This window comes from Callorhinus ursinus, unplaced genomic scaffold (genome assembly GCF_003265705.2).
Source record: "Callorhinus ursinus isolate GAN/ISIS: 27379988/994484 unplaced genomic scaffold, GSC_fseal_2.0 scaffold56, whole genome shotgun sequence".
In the NCBI taxonomy this organism is placed as follows: domain Eukaryota; kingdom Metazoa; phylum Chordata; class Mammalia; order Carnivora; family Otariidae; genus Callorhinus; species Callorhinus ursinus.
Window position 1 is genome coordinate 8113823 of NW_027397118.1, and position 15566 is coordinate 8129388.

Below are 15566 nucleotides of genomic sequence, written 5' to 3' on the forward strand. Positions count from 1 at the left end.
CATTGTGTATATATACCACATCTTCTTTATCCATTCATCTGTCGATGGGCATCTTGGCTCTTTCCACAGTTTGGCTATTGTGGACATTGCACAGCAAACATTTCTGAGATGGTACCAAGGTGACATCTATGACCATAAGACACTGCTGATCTCTTTAGTCTCAATTCAAAGTGAAATTTTTTGAATTTCAGAAAGACTGTCTGGGTCTTTCTTTTCCCCATTAATCACTTCTCTGAACCTGAGCTAATGGGCTTGCTGCCCTCATCCAGCATCAAACAATCAAACAATGAAACTGGTCAGTATATCTACTATACATGAAATCTTTTCTATTCTTCTGAAAACAAAACCAACACCATGCTGATGACACCACATTCTTCCCTAGTTCAGCATCAGGCTGTCTCTTAGCTTTGTGGCAGATCCTGGAAAGTGTATTCTTACAGAAATGATATTTGTTGATGGGCCTTACACTATGCACCATGGCTATGGGTGCATAATAGCCAACTTTTACATACTGACCAAACAGTAGCTTCTAGGAGCCCCTCCCACAAGCCATGCTTCTTTTAGAAGATCCTACTCATATAAAGGAATTTTCAAACTACAGAAAGAGATGAACCTGAGTGTTAATTCTCAGGGTTTCAAAAGAGGAGAGCTGAGACTCAGAGCCAGGAATCACAAAACTGTTGCTAACAATGTCAATGGCATTTGCTGAGTGTAAATTATGATTTATTTAAATATTACTTCTAATGTTTTTATACATATATATTTCTTTATACATAATATATATTTATACAGAATATATATTGAAACCAAGATGAAATATATAATTCTCACATTGAGGATTATAAGAGTTATGTTTCTAAATGCTAAAATTAGCCTTTATTATAAACTTACCAGTAAAGAAAGTAGGCCATTTTATCATATTTTCTTCTTAGATATTCTCTCACAAAGGAAAATAAGTTTTGAAAATAGTTTCAGAGTAAATATTTATTTTATTTTATTTTTTTAAAGATTTTATTTATTTGTCAGAGAGAGACAACACAAGCAGGGGGAGCGGCAGGCAGAGGTAGAAGCAGGCTCCCTGCGGAACAAGGACCCTGATGCAGGACTCTATCCCAGGACCCGGGAATCATGACCTGAGCCAAAGGCAGACGCTTAACCCACTGAGCCACCCAGGTATCCCTTTTTTTTTTTTAAGATTTTATTCATACAGTAAATATTTAAATAATGGGTTTTTTCTTGAATAACAAAGCAAGTCTAATATTTAAAAAAAAGAAAGGAAGTAGAAATACATGATAGTCATAATGAAAACAAAAAGCTTTTTCCATCCAATGATTCCCATAAAAATAAAAATTAACATTCATCTTATATACTGAAGTACACAAAGGGTAAAAGGCAAGCCTTTCACATTTTTCATATATGGATACCCCCTTCAAAAGTTCAATAATTAAGAAAATAGTGTGGTCAAAGGTACAAACTCTGAGTAATAAAATAAATCATGGGGACTATCTGTATAGTCACGATGTACAGCATGGTGACTACAGTTAATAATATTGTATTTGTATATTTGAGTGTTGCTAAGGGAATAGATCTTAAAAGTTCCCATCACAAGAAAAAAGATGGAAGATTTCTTGTACTGTTAGCTGATATTCTAGATTCATTACCAAGTGGCTTTGGTTTAATTCCTGGTTTTGCCTGTTTCATGACCTGCAAAAAGCCATCTCAACTCTCTGACCACTTATTTTGAGAGACAGGCCCTTCCAGCTCCAAAGATCTATGATTCTCTGAGTTGCCACCAACAGGAGAAACATTTTTTGAAAGCTCTAAATTAATTTAAAGACACATGAGCAGGTCTTCCAAAACACTGTATCAATAGTTGTTAGAAATAACTGAGCATACCCATGTGACCTGAAATCCCTCAAGTCTTGAAGAGGTTTCTTTGGGTTTTCATTTGAACAAAAACATTTCTTTGTTCTATTAGTTCTTTTTCTAGCTACTGACTTTTCTAGCTACTGACTTCATGTACTTAAAAGAGCTGTGGTCTCTTTTAAGTACATGAAGCAATACTATAAGATGATTAAACACTAAAAAGATCACATGCACTTTTAAATGTGCTACTTACTGTTTAGCAGGTACCTTTTAATCTAACTGCTGTAGTGATGGGAATTTGCAAAACTAGGATTCCCTCTGATATTATCCAAGAAAAATGGAAGACAAAGAGGGGTTCTACTTGTAATAGGTAACATCTGTGTGGCTACAAAAATAAAACATTATTTGTCTAAATTTCTACCTGAAATAATCAAGGAATAGTTAAGTCAGTGAACATTTGGTATATAGCTACGCTGGAAACAGACACAAGTTAAATGAGGTCAAGAATGAACTCTGCTTTGGGACGCCTGGGTGGCTCAGTCAGTTAAGCATCTGCCTTTGGCTCAGGTCATAATCCCAGGATCCTGGGATCCAGTCCGGCATCGGGCTCCTTGCTCCATGAGGAGTCTGCTTCTTCCTCTGTCTGCTGCTCCCCCTGGTTGTGTGCGCTCTCTCTCTTTCTCTCTCTCTCTCTCATTCTCTCTGACAAATAAATAAATAAAATTTAAAAAAATATATGAACTCTGCTTAGAGCAGTTTTTCTCATCCTTGGCTGCAAATCAGAATTCCTGGGCAGTACAGAAAAACTTCAACACCAAGGCCTCCTCCAGACCAATTCAATGAGAATCTTTAGGACTAGAGCCCATGCATCAGTAATGTTTTTTAAGTTCCTCAAATAATTCCAATGCACAGCCAAAATTGAGAAATTATGGCTGGGTAACAATACCAGCAATATACTTATAACTCAAATTCAGAATGCATAAAAAATCAATTCAGGGGTGCCTGGGTGGCTCAGTTGTTAAGCGTCTGCCTTTGGCTCAGGTCATGATCCCAAGGTTTTGGGATCAAGTCCCACATCGGGCTCCCTGCTCGGCGGGAAGCCTGCTTCTCCCTCTCCCACTCCCCCCTGCTTGTATTCCTTCTCTCACCGTGTCTCTCTCTGTCAAATAAATAAAATCTTTAAAAAAAAAAATCTTTAAAAAAAAATCAATTCAGTGCTTTTAGAGTTATGGCTAAGAGCTCTATGACAGCTTTCTGGGAAAAGCAGGCTGAAGGTAGAGCCCTGAGAGATAGGGAGTAGGGAAGGTGCCATTATGTGTGTGGGTATCTAGGTAGGTGGAGGGGGTATATACCAGATGCATAAGCTACATATGCTAAGATTCCAGTACATCAAAGGAGATGGCACAGCTGCAAAAAAGAACTGACCACTACTTCACTAAACATAAAACTCGACTCAGCCACTATTTGGTAGGCCATGGAGAACAGAAAAGCAAGACCTGCATCTTTCCAGACTGTTGCTGTAACACTACTGGTTTAGTCCATGACTCTTCTCCAACTCTTTGAGATACTCTCTAGAGGTTTTCAAATCCAATCACTTCATTTCCTTTCCTTAGGATTACCAGTAATTCATTAATGGTAAGAGATAACACTTACTGAGGGTTTAATCTTTGACAAGCACTATGCTGTTTATTAATAGTATGAAAACCTTCTCTGTTAGGTCCTAGTATCATTACCTCTACCTTTTCCGATGAGAAAGCTGAGACACAGGTAAATAGCCAAAGTTACAGAGCTCACTGGTGGGAGAATGGAGCATACAGTGAGTCTGTTTCCTGACTCCAAAAACAATGTCATTCCTTTATGCCATATTACCCTCCCTTCCTTCCTTCCTATCTATCCCTACTTCTCTCTCTATTTTATATGTATATTCTCTACATATTTATATTTACACACACACATTCATAAATATATACACATTTAAATGAATGTATTGAGGGAGGAAGGGGTAAAAGGAAACGAAAAGCATTGAAAGATACATGTGGAATTTCCCTGAGTATGTTGACTCTTCCTGGAACAGGGAAATATTGATACAAGCCAAGGAATCAGTGCCAGAGGAATGAAGACTCTCCAGGAGAGGTCTAATATTAATATTCATGATTTTCAATTGGCTCAAAAACCCCTAAGTCCCCACAACATCTGATCCTTCCATTTCTCCAGCCAGAAGTCTTGAGAGAATAAGAATACGGGAATGGGTGATTTAGAGTCACCTCTTGGGAACCAGAATGAGGTGCTGCTCCCCTCTTCCCAATCTCTTCATGTCTGTCACTGTACTCATTCTTCATTCTTCATGTTCTGGATATAATCAGAAGCCATCCTCCAGAGGAAATTGGAGTGAGAGGAAAGGATAGTTCGTGTATGTAGGGAGGGGAAGAGAGGGAGTTTGCTACTATACTCCAACTTGAACTTTCTTAAATTCAAGACTTCAGGTGCATAGTATTATAACTGCCGTAATAGAAACCATGCCACATTTTGCAGATCTGCGGAAGTTCTTAAAATTTATCTTCACTGCTGGTGCAACCACTCTGGAAAACAGTATGGAGTTTCCTCAAACAGTTGGAAACAGAGCTACCATACGATCCAGCAATTGCACTACTGGATATTTACCACAAAGATACAAATGTAGGGATCCGAAGGGGTACGTGCACCCCAATGTTTATACCAGCAATGTCCACAATAGCCAAACTGTGGAAAGAGCCAAGATGTACAACGACAGATGAATGGATAAAGAAGATGTGGTATATATACACAATGGAATATTATACAGCCATCAAAAGGAATGAGATCTTGCCATTTGCAACGACGTGGATGGAACTGGAGGGTGTTATACTGAGTGAAATAAGTCAATCAGAGAAAGACATGTATCATATGACCTCACTGATATGAGGAATTCTTAATCTCAGGAAACAAACTGAGGGTTGCTGGAGTGGTGGGGGTGTTGGCTGGGTGATAGACAATGGGGAGGGTATGTGCTATGGTGAGCACTGTGAATTGTGCAAGACTGTTGAATCACAGATCTGTACCTCTGAAACAAACAATGCAATATATGTTAAGAAAACAAAAGAAGAAGAAGAAGGAGATAGCAGGACGGGAAGAATGAAGGGGAGTAAATCAGAGGGGGAGACGAATCATGAGAGACAATGGACTCTGAAAAACAAACTGAGGGTTCTAGACGGAAGGGGGGTGGGGGGATGGGTTAGCCTGGTGATGGGTATTAAAGAGGGCACATTCTGCATGGAGCACTGGGTGTTATGCACAAACAATGAATCATGGAACACTACATTAAAAACTAATGATGTAATGTATGGTGATTAACATAACAATAAAAAAATAAAAAAAAATTTATCTTCACTGACTTAGCATTTTAACAGCTTAGGGTTATTTACAGTATCAGTTGGAAACTTCCTTTACCCTCCCATCTTAGAAATCCACAAAAATTGCTAAAGAAAATTAGCCTACTCCTTGATTCATAAAAGTAACCTGTATTCCTACATATTATTGCCTTCCATTGACAACCCAGTCCATGGTCACTTGATTAGGTGCAGAAACTGTTTAAACATCTTAGGAAAATTTAAGGCAACCCTCAGGGTTTCCTTTTTATCCCAAAGAAAAAGAGATTTAGACATAAAATTACAAATACCTGAGGGTTAAGCTAGGATCAAAGTTTCCAATTCTTTGGCTACACATATTACACAAATTCCCCTCTGCATGAGATACACATTGATATACATTAAATTGAAATCAACATGGGAACTGACACAGAAAATATATGGTTTGTAATGTCAGGAATATTTAAAAATGTGAAAACAGGGTGCTTGGCTGGCTCAGTCGGTAGAGCATCCAATTCTTGATCTTGGGGTTGTTAGCTCAAGCCCCATGATGGGCATAGAGTTTCCTTTATATTTTTATTTTTTTTAAGATTTTATTTATTTATTTGACAGACAGAGAGAGAGTGAGAGCAGGAACACAAGCAGGGGGAGTGGGAGAAGGAGAAGCAGGCCTCCCGCTGAGCAGGGAGCCCGATGCGGGGCTTGATCCCAGGACCCCGGGATCACGATCTGAGCGGAAGGCAGATGCCCAATGACTGAGCCACCCAGGCACCCCTAGAGTTTACTTAAAAAAAAAAAAGAGGGAGCAAGAAATAAAAATGTGAAAATTCAACAAGAGACTTGAGGGAAAAGCTACTGAACAAAGAAAATGAGAACTCTTTATCAAAAGCTATTTTTAAATTAAGCAATGCTTTTTTAGTTAGAAAAATATAATTTAACTGGCAAACTTACTCAAAGGAAAGGTTGGTCAACCATGAGCTGCTACATAAATTTCAGACATTCTTTGACCATAAGAAATGACTTCATAAACGAATGGCCAAATTAATTAATCATGCAATTCAACAAAATAATCAGTTTGTTGTTGATATTCCTCTTGTGTTTTTTTTTTTTACCTGGTTGCCAAAGAGGTTGAATCCATTAATTGCTTCTAGAGCTGCTTTTGCTAAGCCAACAGAGCTAAAAGAGAAAAGGAAATACTTTAGAATTCTGATGTCTGGCTACAAAATAAGAACCATTATCTAATGAATATTCACAAGCAAGTTTCTTTATTAACACTTATAACAACTTCCATGAGGAAATAATGTCTAAGAGACTTTAATCTGACATTTCACTATTTTAATTTTTCTTTTTTATGGTTAGTGACTTTTGGGGAAAATATTTCTAAGTTCACCTTGATCTAGACAAATGGTCATACTATTGATGGGAGTAATTTTAATCCCAGTATCATTTATATTCACTAACTCAAGGAAAGAAGAAAAAGATGAACTTTAGAGGAAGGTGTATTATGATGACATGTACTCCGTAATAACCAGGTTGGGCATCTTAAGCTCAGATCAATTTAACAGAGCTTTCCTGACATTCTTAGCTTAGGGTCCAGTGAAATAGGCATTATTTTATACTCAAAGAACAACTGATCACCACACCTCTCATTTTTTGCCATATTCTTCTCTTTGTATAAAATGTGTACTCCTTTGGCCTCTCAAATGCCATACACGATAGTGCTGAAAAATGGGAAGATCTCAATTTCATAAAAAATGTGACACTGTCAGGACACCTGGGTGGCTCAGTCAATTAAGTGTCTGCCTTCAGCTCAGGTCATGATCCCAGGGTCCTGGGATCGAGTCCTGCATCGGATTCCTTGTTCAGTGGGGAGCCTGCTTCTCCCTCTGCCTGCCGCTCCCCCTGCTTGTGCTCTCTCTCTGACAAATAAATAAAATCTGAAAAAAAGTATGACACTGTCATCTTACAAATGTCAACCTTTAAATATAACTTTTAATATTTTAGATCAAATATCTAGTTTATTATACTTATTGTAATCTTTTTGTTTTTACTTAAAGCAACTGCATGTGCCATTAATATCTTTTGAAAATCATGGTCTATCATGATTTCTTTAAAGAAGCAAGCATTTCTTTAAAGCAGTCATTACAAAAGTGTGGTCCCCAGAGCAGCAGCATTCCCTGGGAACTTACTAGAAATGCCAGTTCTCACTCCTCTCTGGGAGTGGGATCCAACAATCAGTGTTAAAAGACCTTCTAGGTGCTTGAATGTGCTTCAAATTTGAGAACCACTGTTCTGAGTTATTCATGTCATCATAAGCACTACTTTTATTACAGAATAGGAAAACTTATTTTGAAAGAATGGAAAAAGGTAGGAAATTTATTTTGAAATACATGGATGGAAAGGTGGAGCAGACATAACTTTCCCTAATGCCTCTCACTAAATATAACTAAAAACCTTGGACACTATGTAAGCAAACATAAAAAGGCTCAGAAAATGGAAATAAGGCAGACTGGCTAAGAACCTCAAGATTCTAGGAACAACACTGTGGTAACCACTCTAAGTTTCCTTTTTGCCTCATATATAACAGACTTAACATATAAAGAAGCCAACAACTAGGAATACCAGTAGGTACGTACACAAAAAGCCCCAACAAAAGCCTGCTCTCTCTAGCCAAAGGACCAGGAAAAGGGCAGCCTAGCAAAACAAAAAACTTTTAGACAATAACCATTCAGAAAAAAACTGTGGCCTTAGCCCCACCTAGTCTTATAAAGGCTGAGTGGAAAACCTAGACTTTTACATTCCAGAGTCTATAATGAGGAACCATACCCATTCCCCAATCCTCCCAGCTATGATGGTGTCACGAAAGTCCAAGGAGGAAGCCAAGACCTTTCATTCCCAATAGGTGGTAAGAAGTCTCCCCTCCTCATACTATGAAGATCACATGGAGAGCCTAGATTTCCACTTGTACCCATCAGTATTGAAATGAACCTCCTTATCCTGCAGGAATGGCATCAGGGGAGGTCCAAAGGACAGTAAGGACTTTCACTAATGCCCAGCTGTAAGGAGATTACACCCTTTCCCTATCATGTAAGTGGAGGCCAACTGGGTATAAGTAATGAAGCATTCCTATCCTTTCTGGCTAGGGAGGTTATCAGAGGAGGCCTACTGGGGAAATATACATCCCACCCAGACCCAGAAGTAACAAAGAATCTTCATCTTGGGTGTCAACAAAAAACCCGGCAATACATTCTCACCTGGCAATAACAGTGATGCTCCTGTCCCCTGCCTCTACCAGAGTGGTATCAATAAAATATAGTTAAAGTAAAAAATTAAAAAAAAGATTCAGGGCTTTATAATATAATACCTAAATGTCCATGTCTCAATAAAAAAATCACTCATCATATCTAAAAACAGAAAGATCCCCTACTGAAAGAAAAAGACAATAAGTCCTAACACTGAGATGAAAAAGGTGTTAGAATTATGGGACAAAATTTTAAAGCAGCCATGATAAAAATGCTTCATTGAGCAATTATGAATATGAGTGAAACATATGAAAAGATAGCCTCACCTAAGAAATGGATAGTCTAAGCAAAACTGTTAGAATTGAAAAATATAATAATCAAAGCAAAAAGCTCAATAGACAGGATTGATAGCAGAATGGAAAAGACAGAAGAAAAAATAACTAAATTAGAGGATAAAATAATAAAAATTATCCAATCTGAGCAAAAGAGAGAAAACAGACTGTTAAAAAAAAAAGAAGAGAGCCTCAGGGGCCTGTGGGACATCTAACATTCATGTCATTGGACTCAATGAAGGAGAGGAGAAAGAGGGCAGGGCTAAAAAAAAGTACTTGAAATAATGGTAGAAAACTTCTCAATTAGCAAAAGACAAAAGCTACAGATTCAAGCAGCTAACTCAAACAGAATAAAATAAAAATATCCATGCTAGGACACATCATAAGTTTTGAAAACTAATACAAATTAAAAATCTTAAAAAAGAGGCACCTGGTTGGCTCAGTGGGTGAGTGAGCTCAGGGTCATGAGTTTAAGCCCCAGGTTGGGTGTGGAGATTAGTTAAAAATAAAAAATCTTGTAAAAAAAATCTTGAAAGTAGCCAGAAAAAAAACACATGATCTGTAGGAGGAAAAACTAATGAATAACAGTGACTTATAAGAAACCATGAAGGATAAAAGGATGTGGCATGAAAGTTTTCAAGCACTGAAAGAAAAGAACTGTAAACCCAGAATTTTACATGAGTAAATACATTCTTTTATCTATCAATACATCTATCTAGCTGAGCAAGACATTCTCAGGTAAAAGAAAAATAAGAGATCTGTCACCAGCAGATCTACTCTAAAAGTGTGACTAAAATAAGTTCTCAAAACAGAAAGGAAGTGATAGGATGAAAGAGGGAAAGAAAACAACAACCTTGGAACAATCAAAAAGGAAGAAAGACTATGGTAAGCAAAAATATTGGTAAATATAACAGGCTTTTCTTCTCCTCTTACATTTTATAAATTATGTGTAATAGTTACAGAAAAAGTTGTAAAACTGTGGTTCTAAATGTATGAGGAGGAAATATTTAAGATAATTATGTTATAGATGGGTAAGGGTAATTCTCTATTTCCCTCCAACTGCTACAATGATGACATCAATAAGCTGACCTGTTGTGTATAAATAATGTAATACCTACAGCAACCACTAAAAAGCTACACAAAAAGATACATTCAAATCCAATATACATATATCAAAATGGAACTCTAAAAACTGTTCAAGAACCCACAGGAAGGTAGAAAAAGAAAAACAGAAATGAAAAACAGAATAAACACAAAACAGAAATAAAATGGCAGACTTAAACCCAAACATATCAGTAGGATCTAACTATATCAATTAAAAGAAAAATTGGCAGAGTTGATTTAAAAATATGACCCAAAGTGCCTGAGTGGCTCAGTTGGTTAAGCATCTGCCTTCAGTTCAGGCCCCTGGGATTGAACTCTCGCATCGGGCTCCCTGCTCAGCAGGAAGTCTGCTTTTCCCTCTCTTTCTGTCCCTCCCACTACTTGTGCTTGCATGTACTCTCTCGCAAATAAATAAAATCTTAAAAAAGAAAGAACAAAAAACAAAAATAACCAGGACCCAATTATATATCGTCCAATAAGAAACTCAATTCAAATGTAACAATATAAGCAGACCAAAAGTAAAAGGATAAAAAAAGAAATATCATGTACACATTTAAAAAAGCAAGAGTGACTATTTAATATCAGATAAAGTAGACAGCAGAGCAATGAGAATTACTGGAGACTGAGAGGGATACTATGTAATGATTAAATGGTCAATTCACCAAGAAGACAGAGCAATCTTTTTTTTTTGTTTTTTTAAAAGATTTATTTATTTATTTGACAGAGAGAGACACGGCAAGAGAGTGAACACAAGCAGGGGGACTGGGGGAGGGAGAAGCAAGCTTCCTGCTGAACAGAGAGCCCCATGTGAAGCTCAATCCCAGGACCCTGGGATCATGACCTGAGCCGAAGGCAGACGCTTAATGACTGAGCCACCAAGGTGCCCCAAGACATAGCAATCTTAAATGTACATGCACCAAACAAAAGAGCTGCACAATATGTGAAGCAAAATTGATAGAACTAAAAGGACAAATAGACAAAACCACAATTATAGTTGGAGACTCAATACTCCTTTCTCAAAAATAAGTAGAATGACTAGGCATAAAATTTGAAAGGATATAGAAGAACCATTAGCCAGCAGAACCTAATCAATATTTTTATAACATTCCTGCTATGGACCAAATTATGTCCCCCAAACACACATACACTGAAGCCCCAACCTCCAGTTTTATATATTTGAATATGAGGCCTTTAGAAGGTAATCTGGTTTAGATTAGGTCATCAGAGTGTGGCCTTCATGATGGCATTAGTATCCCTATAAGAAGAGATACCAGAGATCTTCCTTTCTCTCTCCCTCTTGCCCATGAGAGGACATACTAAGAAGGTAACTGTCTGTAAACCAGGAAGAAAATCCTCACTAGAGAATCAAATTAGGTGGCACTTTGGTCTTGCTCTTGGACGTTCTAGCCTCCAGAACTATAATAAATAAATTCCTATTCTTTAAGCTACCAATACCTCAAGCTAATAAAAATCTACATAACACGAATTGAGTACAACTTTTTCTCAAGTGCCAATCAACATACACTAAGACAGATCATATCTTAGCCATAAATAAGACCTCAAAAATATAAATGAACTGAAATCATAACATGTTCTCTGACTACAATGGCATCAAACTAGGATCAACAACAGAAAGACAACAGGAAAATCTACCAACACTTGTAACAAAACAATACATGCCCATCTACAAAATCCACATGGGTCAAAGATGAAGTCTCAGGTGAAATTAAAAAAATATACTTAACATAAAAAGGAAAATGTAACATCAAAGCTTGTGTAGCACAGATAAAGCAATGCTGAGAGAGAAATTTATAACACTAAATGCATATCCTAGAAAAAAGAAAAAAAGCCTCAAATCAATTATATAAGCTCCAACATAAAGAACCTGGAAAAAGAGCAAAATAAACTCAAAGCAAACAGAAAAATATATACAGATAAGAGCAGAAATCAATGACATTAAAAACAGAAAATAACAATTGCTGCGTCATATGGTAGCTCTATTTTTACACTACTGGGTATTTACCCCAAAGATAAAAGTGTAGGGATCTGAACATCCCCGATGTTTATAGCAGCAATGTCCACAATAGCCAAACTATGGAAAGAGCCAAGATGTCCATCGAAAGATGAATGGATAAAGCATATGTGGTGTAGGGCGCCTGGGTGGCTCAGTTGGTTAAGTGACTGCCTTTGGCTCAGGTCATGATCCTGGAGTCCTGGGATCAAGTCCCACATCGGGCTCCCTGCTCAGCGGGGAGTCTGTGTCTCCCTCTGAACCTCTTCCCTCTAGTGCTCTCTATCTCTCATTCTCTCTCTCCCAAATTAAATAAATAAATAAAATCTTTAAAGAATATGTGGTGTATATATACAGTGGAATATTATGCAGCCATCAAAAGGAATGAAATCTTGCCATGAGAGGGAACTGGAGGGTATTATGCTGAGCGAAGTAAGTCAGTCAAAGAAAGACATGTACCATATGACCTCACTGATACAAGGAATTCTTAATCTCAGGAAACAAACTGAGGGTCGCTGGACTGGTGGGGGGTGGGAGGGATGGAGTGGCTGGGTGATAGACACTGGGGAGGGTATGTGCTATGGTGAGCACTGTGAATTATGTAAGACTTGAATCACAGACCTGTAGCTCTGAAACAAATAATACATTATATGTTAAAAAATAATAATAAGAAGAAGATAGCAGGAAGGGAAAAATGAAGGGGGGGAATCGGAGGGGGAGATGAACCATGAGAGACTATGGACTCTGAGAAACAAACTGAGGGTTCCAGAGGGGAGGGGGGTAAGGGGATGGGTTAGCCTGGTGATGGGTATTAAAGAGGGCACGAACTGCACGGAGCACTGGGTGTTATATGCAAACAATGAATCATGGAACACTACATCAAAAACTAATGATGTAATGTATGGTGATTAACATAACATAATAATAATTTTTTAAAAATTAAAAAAATAAAAACAGAAAATAACAGAAAATCAATGAAACAACTGATCTTTGAAAAGCTAATGAAAAGTTGATAAAGCACTCGCAGGGCTGTCAAAGAAATAAAACAAAAGACAGTAATGACCAATATTAGGAATAAAAAAGGAAATATCATTACTAACATAGTAGACATCAAAAGGGTAATAAGAAAACACTACAAATAATTCTACTTACATAAACTTGACAACTTAGAAAAAAATGAATCAATTCCTAGAAAAGCACTAACTACCACTACTTATCCAATATGAAATAAATCATTTGAATAGCCCTATAACTTTTAAGGATATTTAATCCATAACTTTAAAATGGCCAAAAATAAGTAAATAAATCTCCAAGCCTAGATGATTTGATTAGAGAATTTTATCAAACATTTAAAAAAAGTTAACACCAATTCTACATACACTCTTCCAAAAAACAGGAGAGAAAGTACTTTGGGTTTTATTTCATGAAGTTAGCATTACCTTGATACCAAAACCAGACAAAGACAATACACAAAAAACAACTATACACCAATATCCCTCATCCATATATATATTAAAATCCTTTTCAAAAAATTACCAAATACAATTAAATTTAGCAACATATAAAATGAATTATCACCATAACTGACCAAGTAGAGTTGATTCCAGGGATACAAGGCAGGTTCAATAATCAAAAATCAATATAATCCACCATAATATTAATAGGCTAAAGAAGAAAAATCACAAGACCACATCAAGTCTGTGTAGTATTGGTGGAGGGATAAACACATAGAACCCAGAAACAGACTGATACAAATATGCCCACTTTATTTTTAATAAGAGCACAAAGGCATTTCAATAGAGGAATGATAGTCTTTTTAAAAAATGCAAATGATGCTGGAACAATTGGACATTCCTAGGTAAAAAAGAAAAAAGGAGTAAGAACTTCAACCTTACTCTCATCAAACCTTATACAAGATTAATTCAAAATGAATCGTAAAATTAAATATAAAGCATAAAATTACACAACTATTGGAAAACAAGCTGTTGAAGAAAATGTTAAGGATCTAGGGTTAGGCAAAAAGTTATCTGACTTTATACCAAAGGTACAACCCATAAAAGGAAAAACTGTTAAATTGAATTTCATCAAAATTAAAAATTTCTTCTCTGTGAAAGATTCTGTTAAGAGGATACAAAGACAAGCTATAGACAAGGACAACATATTTGCAAAACACATATCTGACAAAGGACTAGTTATTTAGAATTAAAAACTACCAAGAAATCAACAATAAAAAAAAAAACCCAAGTAAAAATGAGCCAAAAACATGAAGAGTCACTTCACTGAAGAGAATTTACAGATAGCAAATAAGCAAATGAAAAGTTCCAACATCATTCATTATCCACTAGGAAATGCAAATTAAAACCACAATGAGATACCACTATAAGGCAATCAGAGTACCCAAAATAAAAAATAATGGTAACACCAAATGCTAGCAAAGATGCAGACAAACTGTATCACTCATACATTGCTGGTAGGAAAGTAAAATGATACCGGACGCTGGCAAACAGTCTTGCAATTTCTTTGAAATCTAAACGGCAAGTACCTGCCAACTGTACTACTGGGCATTCATCCAAGATAAATAAAAGCTTTTGTTCACACAAAAACCTGAAGAGACCCTTTTTGTTGTTGTTCATTGCATGTGCTTTAGATGTTTCATCTAAAGTGGGATCTTGTCTAATCCAAGGTCACAATGATTTACAACTATGTTTTCTTCTAAGTTTTTTAGTTTTAGCTCTTACATACAAGTCTTTGATCCATTTCCAATTAGTTTTTATATATGGTGTGAAGTATGGATCCAAATTCATTCTTTTGCATATAGATATCCAGTTGCCCCAGCACCATTTGTTGAAAAAAACTATCCTTTTTCTATTGAACTGTCTTTGCACCTTCATCAAAATCAACTACCATAGATGTATGGACTTATTTCTGGATTGTCAATTTTATTCTATTGATCTCTATATCTGTTCTTAAGCCAATAACACACTATTTAATTATTGTAGCATATTACTCTACATATAATAAGCATAGTACTGTACTAAATTTTGAAAATGAATGTGTGAACCCAACTTTCTTCTTTCTCAGGGCTGTTGTGGCTATTCTGAATCCCTTGCATTTCCATATGAATTTTATGATCAGCTTGTCAAACTCTGCAAAAAGACAGTTGGACTTTTTATATAGATTACACTGATCACAGGAAATCATTACATTATTGTATGTCTTCACTAGAATCAATGCTGACGATTTTACCCTGGTTTTCAAGAACAATTAAGCCAATAATCTGGGTTTAAGATACTGTCCTACTGACTCAAATCTGCAGTCTAGCATTTCACCAGCAGTAAAGTAAGTACTTAATGCTTCCATATTTTAAACAAATTCCATAATATTTCACATGGTAGTGCTAGAGTACTCAAGACAAGGACAGTGGTCTCTTTTCATATCCAAGGACATTTTAGAGAAATGACAAGGCCTGGAACCTAAAGGAATAATGCCTAAGTGAGGAATATGTGGTGGTTTAATGCACAAGCACTTACATGCATCTAACCTTACTAAATACCAGATAACTTCCCCTTACATTGAGGTATATGTGTTATTAAGATTGTTTGCAGAATTTTGAGAATAGAGAGAAAAT

The 15566-nt window shown here is 36.6% G+C and overlaps 1 protein-coding gene across 3 annotated transcripts in view; it reads right to left on the bottom strand.

Moving 5' to 3' along the window:
- PHKB (phosphorylase kinase regulatory subunit beta) overlaps positions 1–15566 on the bottom strand; it is a 303729-nt gene that overhangs the window by 136094 nt on the left and 152069 nt on the right. For all 3 annotated transcript variants that reach the window (XM_073884358.1, XM_025852340.2, XM_025852337.2), the window contains one exon: positions 6362–6425. In XM_073884358.1, the coding sequence (XP_073740459.1) occupies positions 6362–6425 (64 nt within the window). The remainder of the gene's footprint in view (positions 1–6361; positions 6426–15566) is intronic.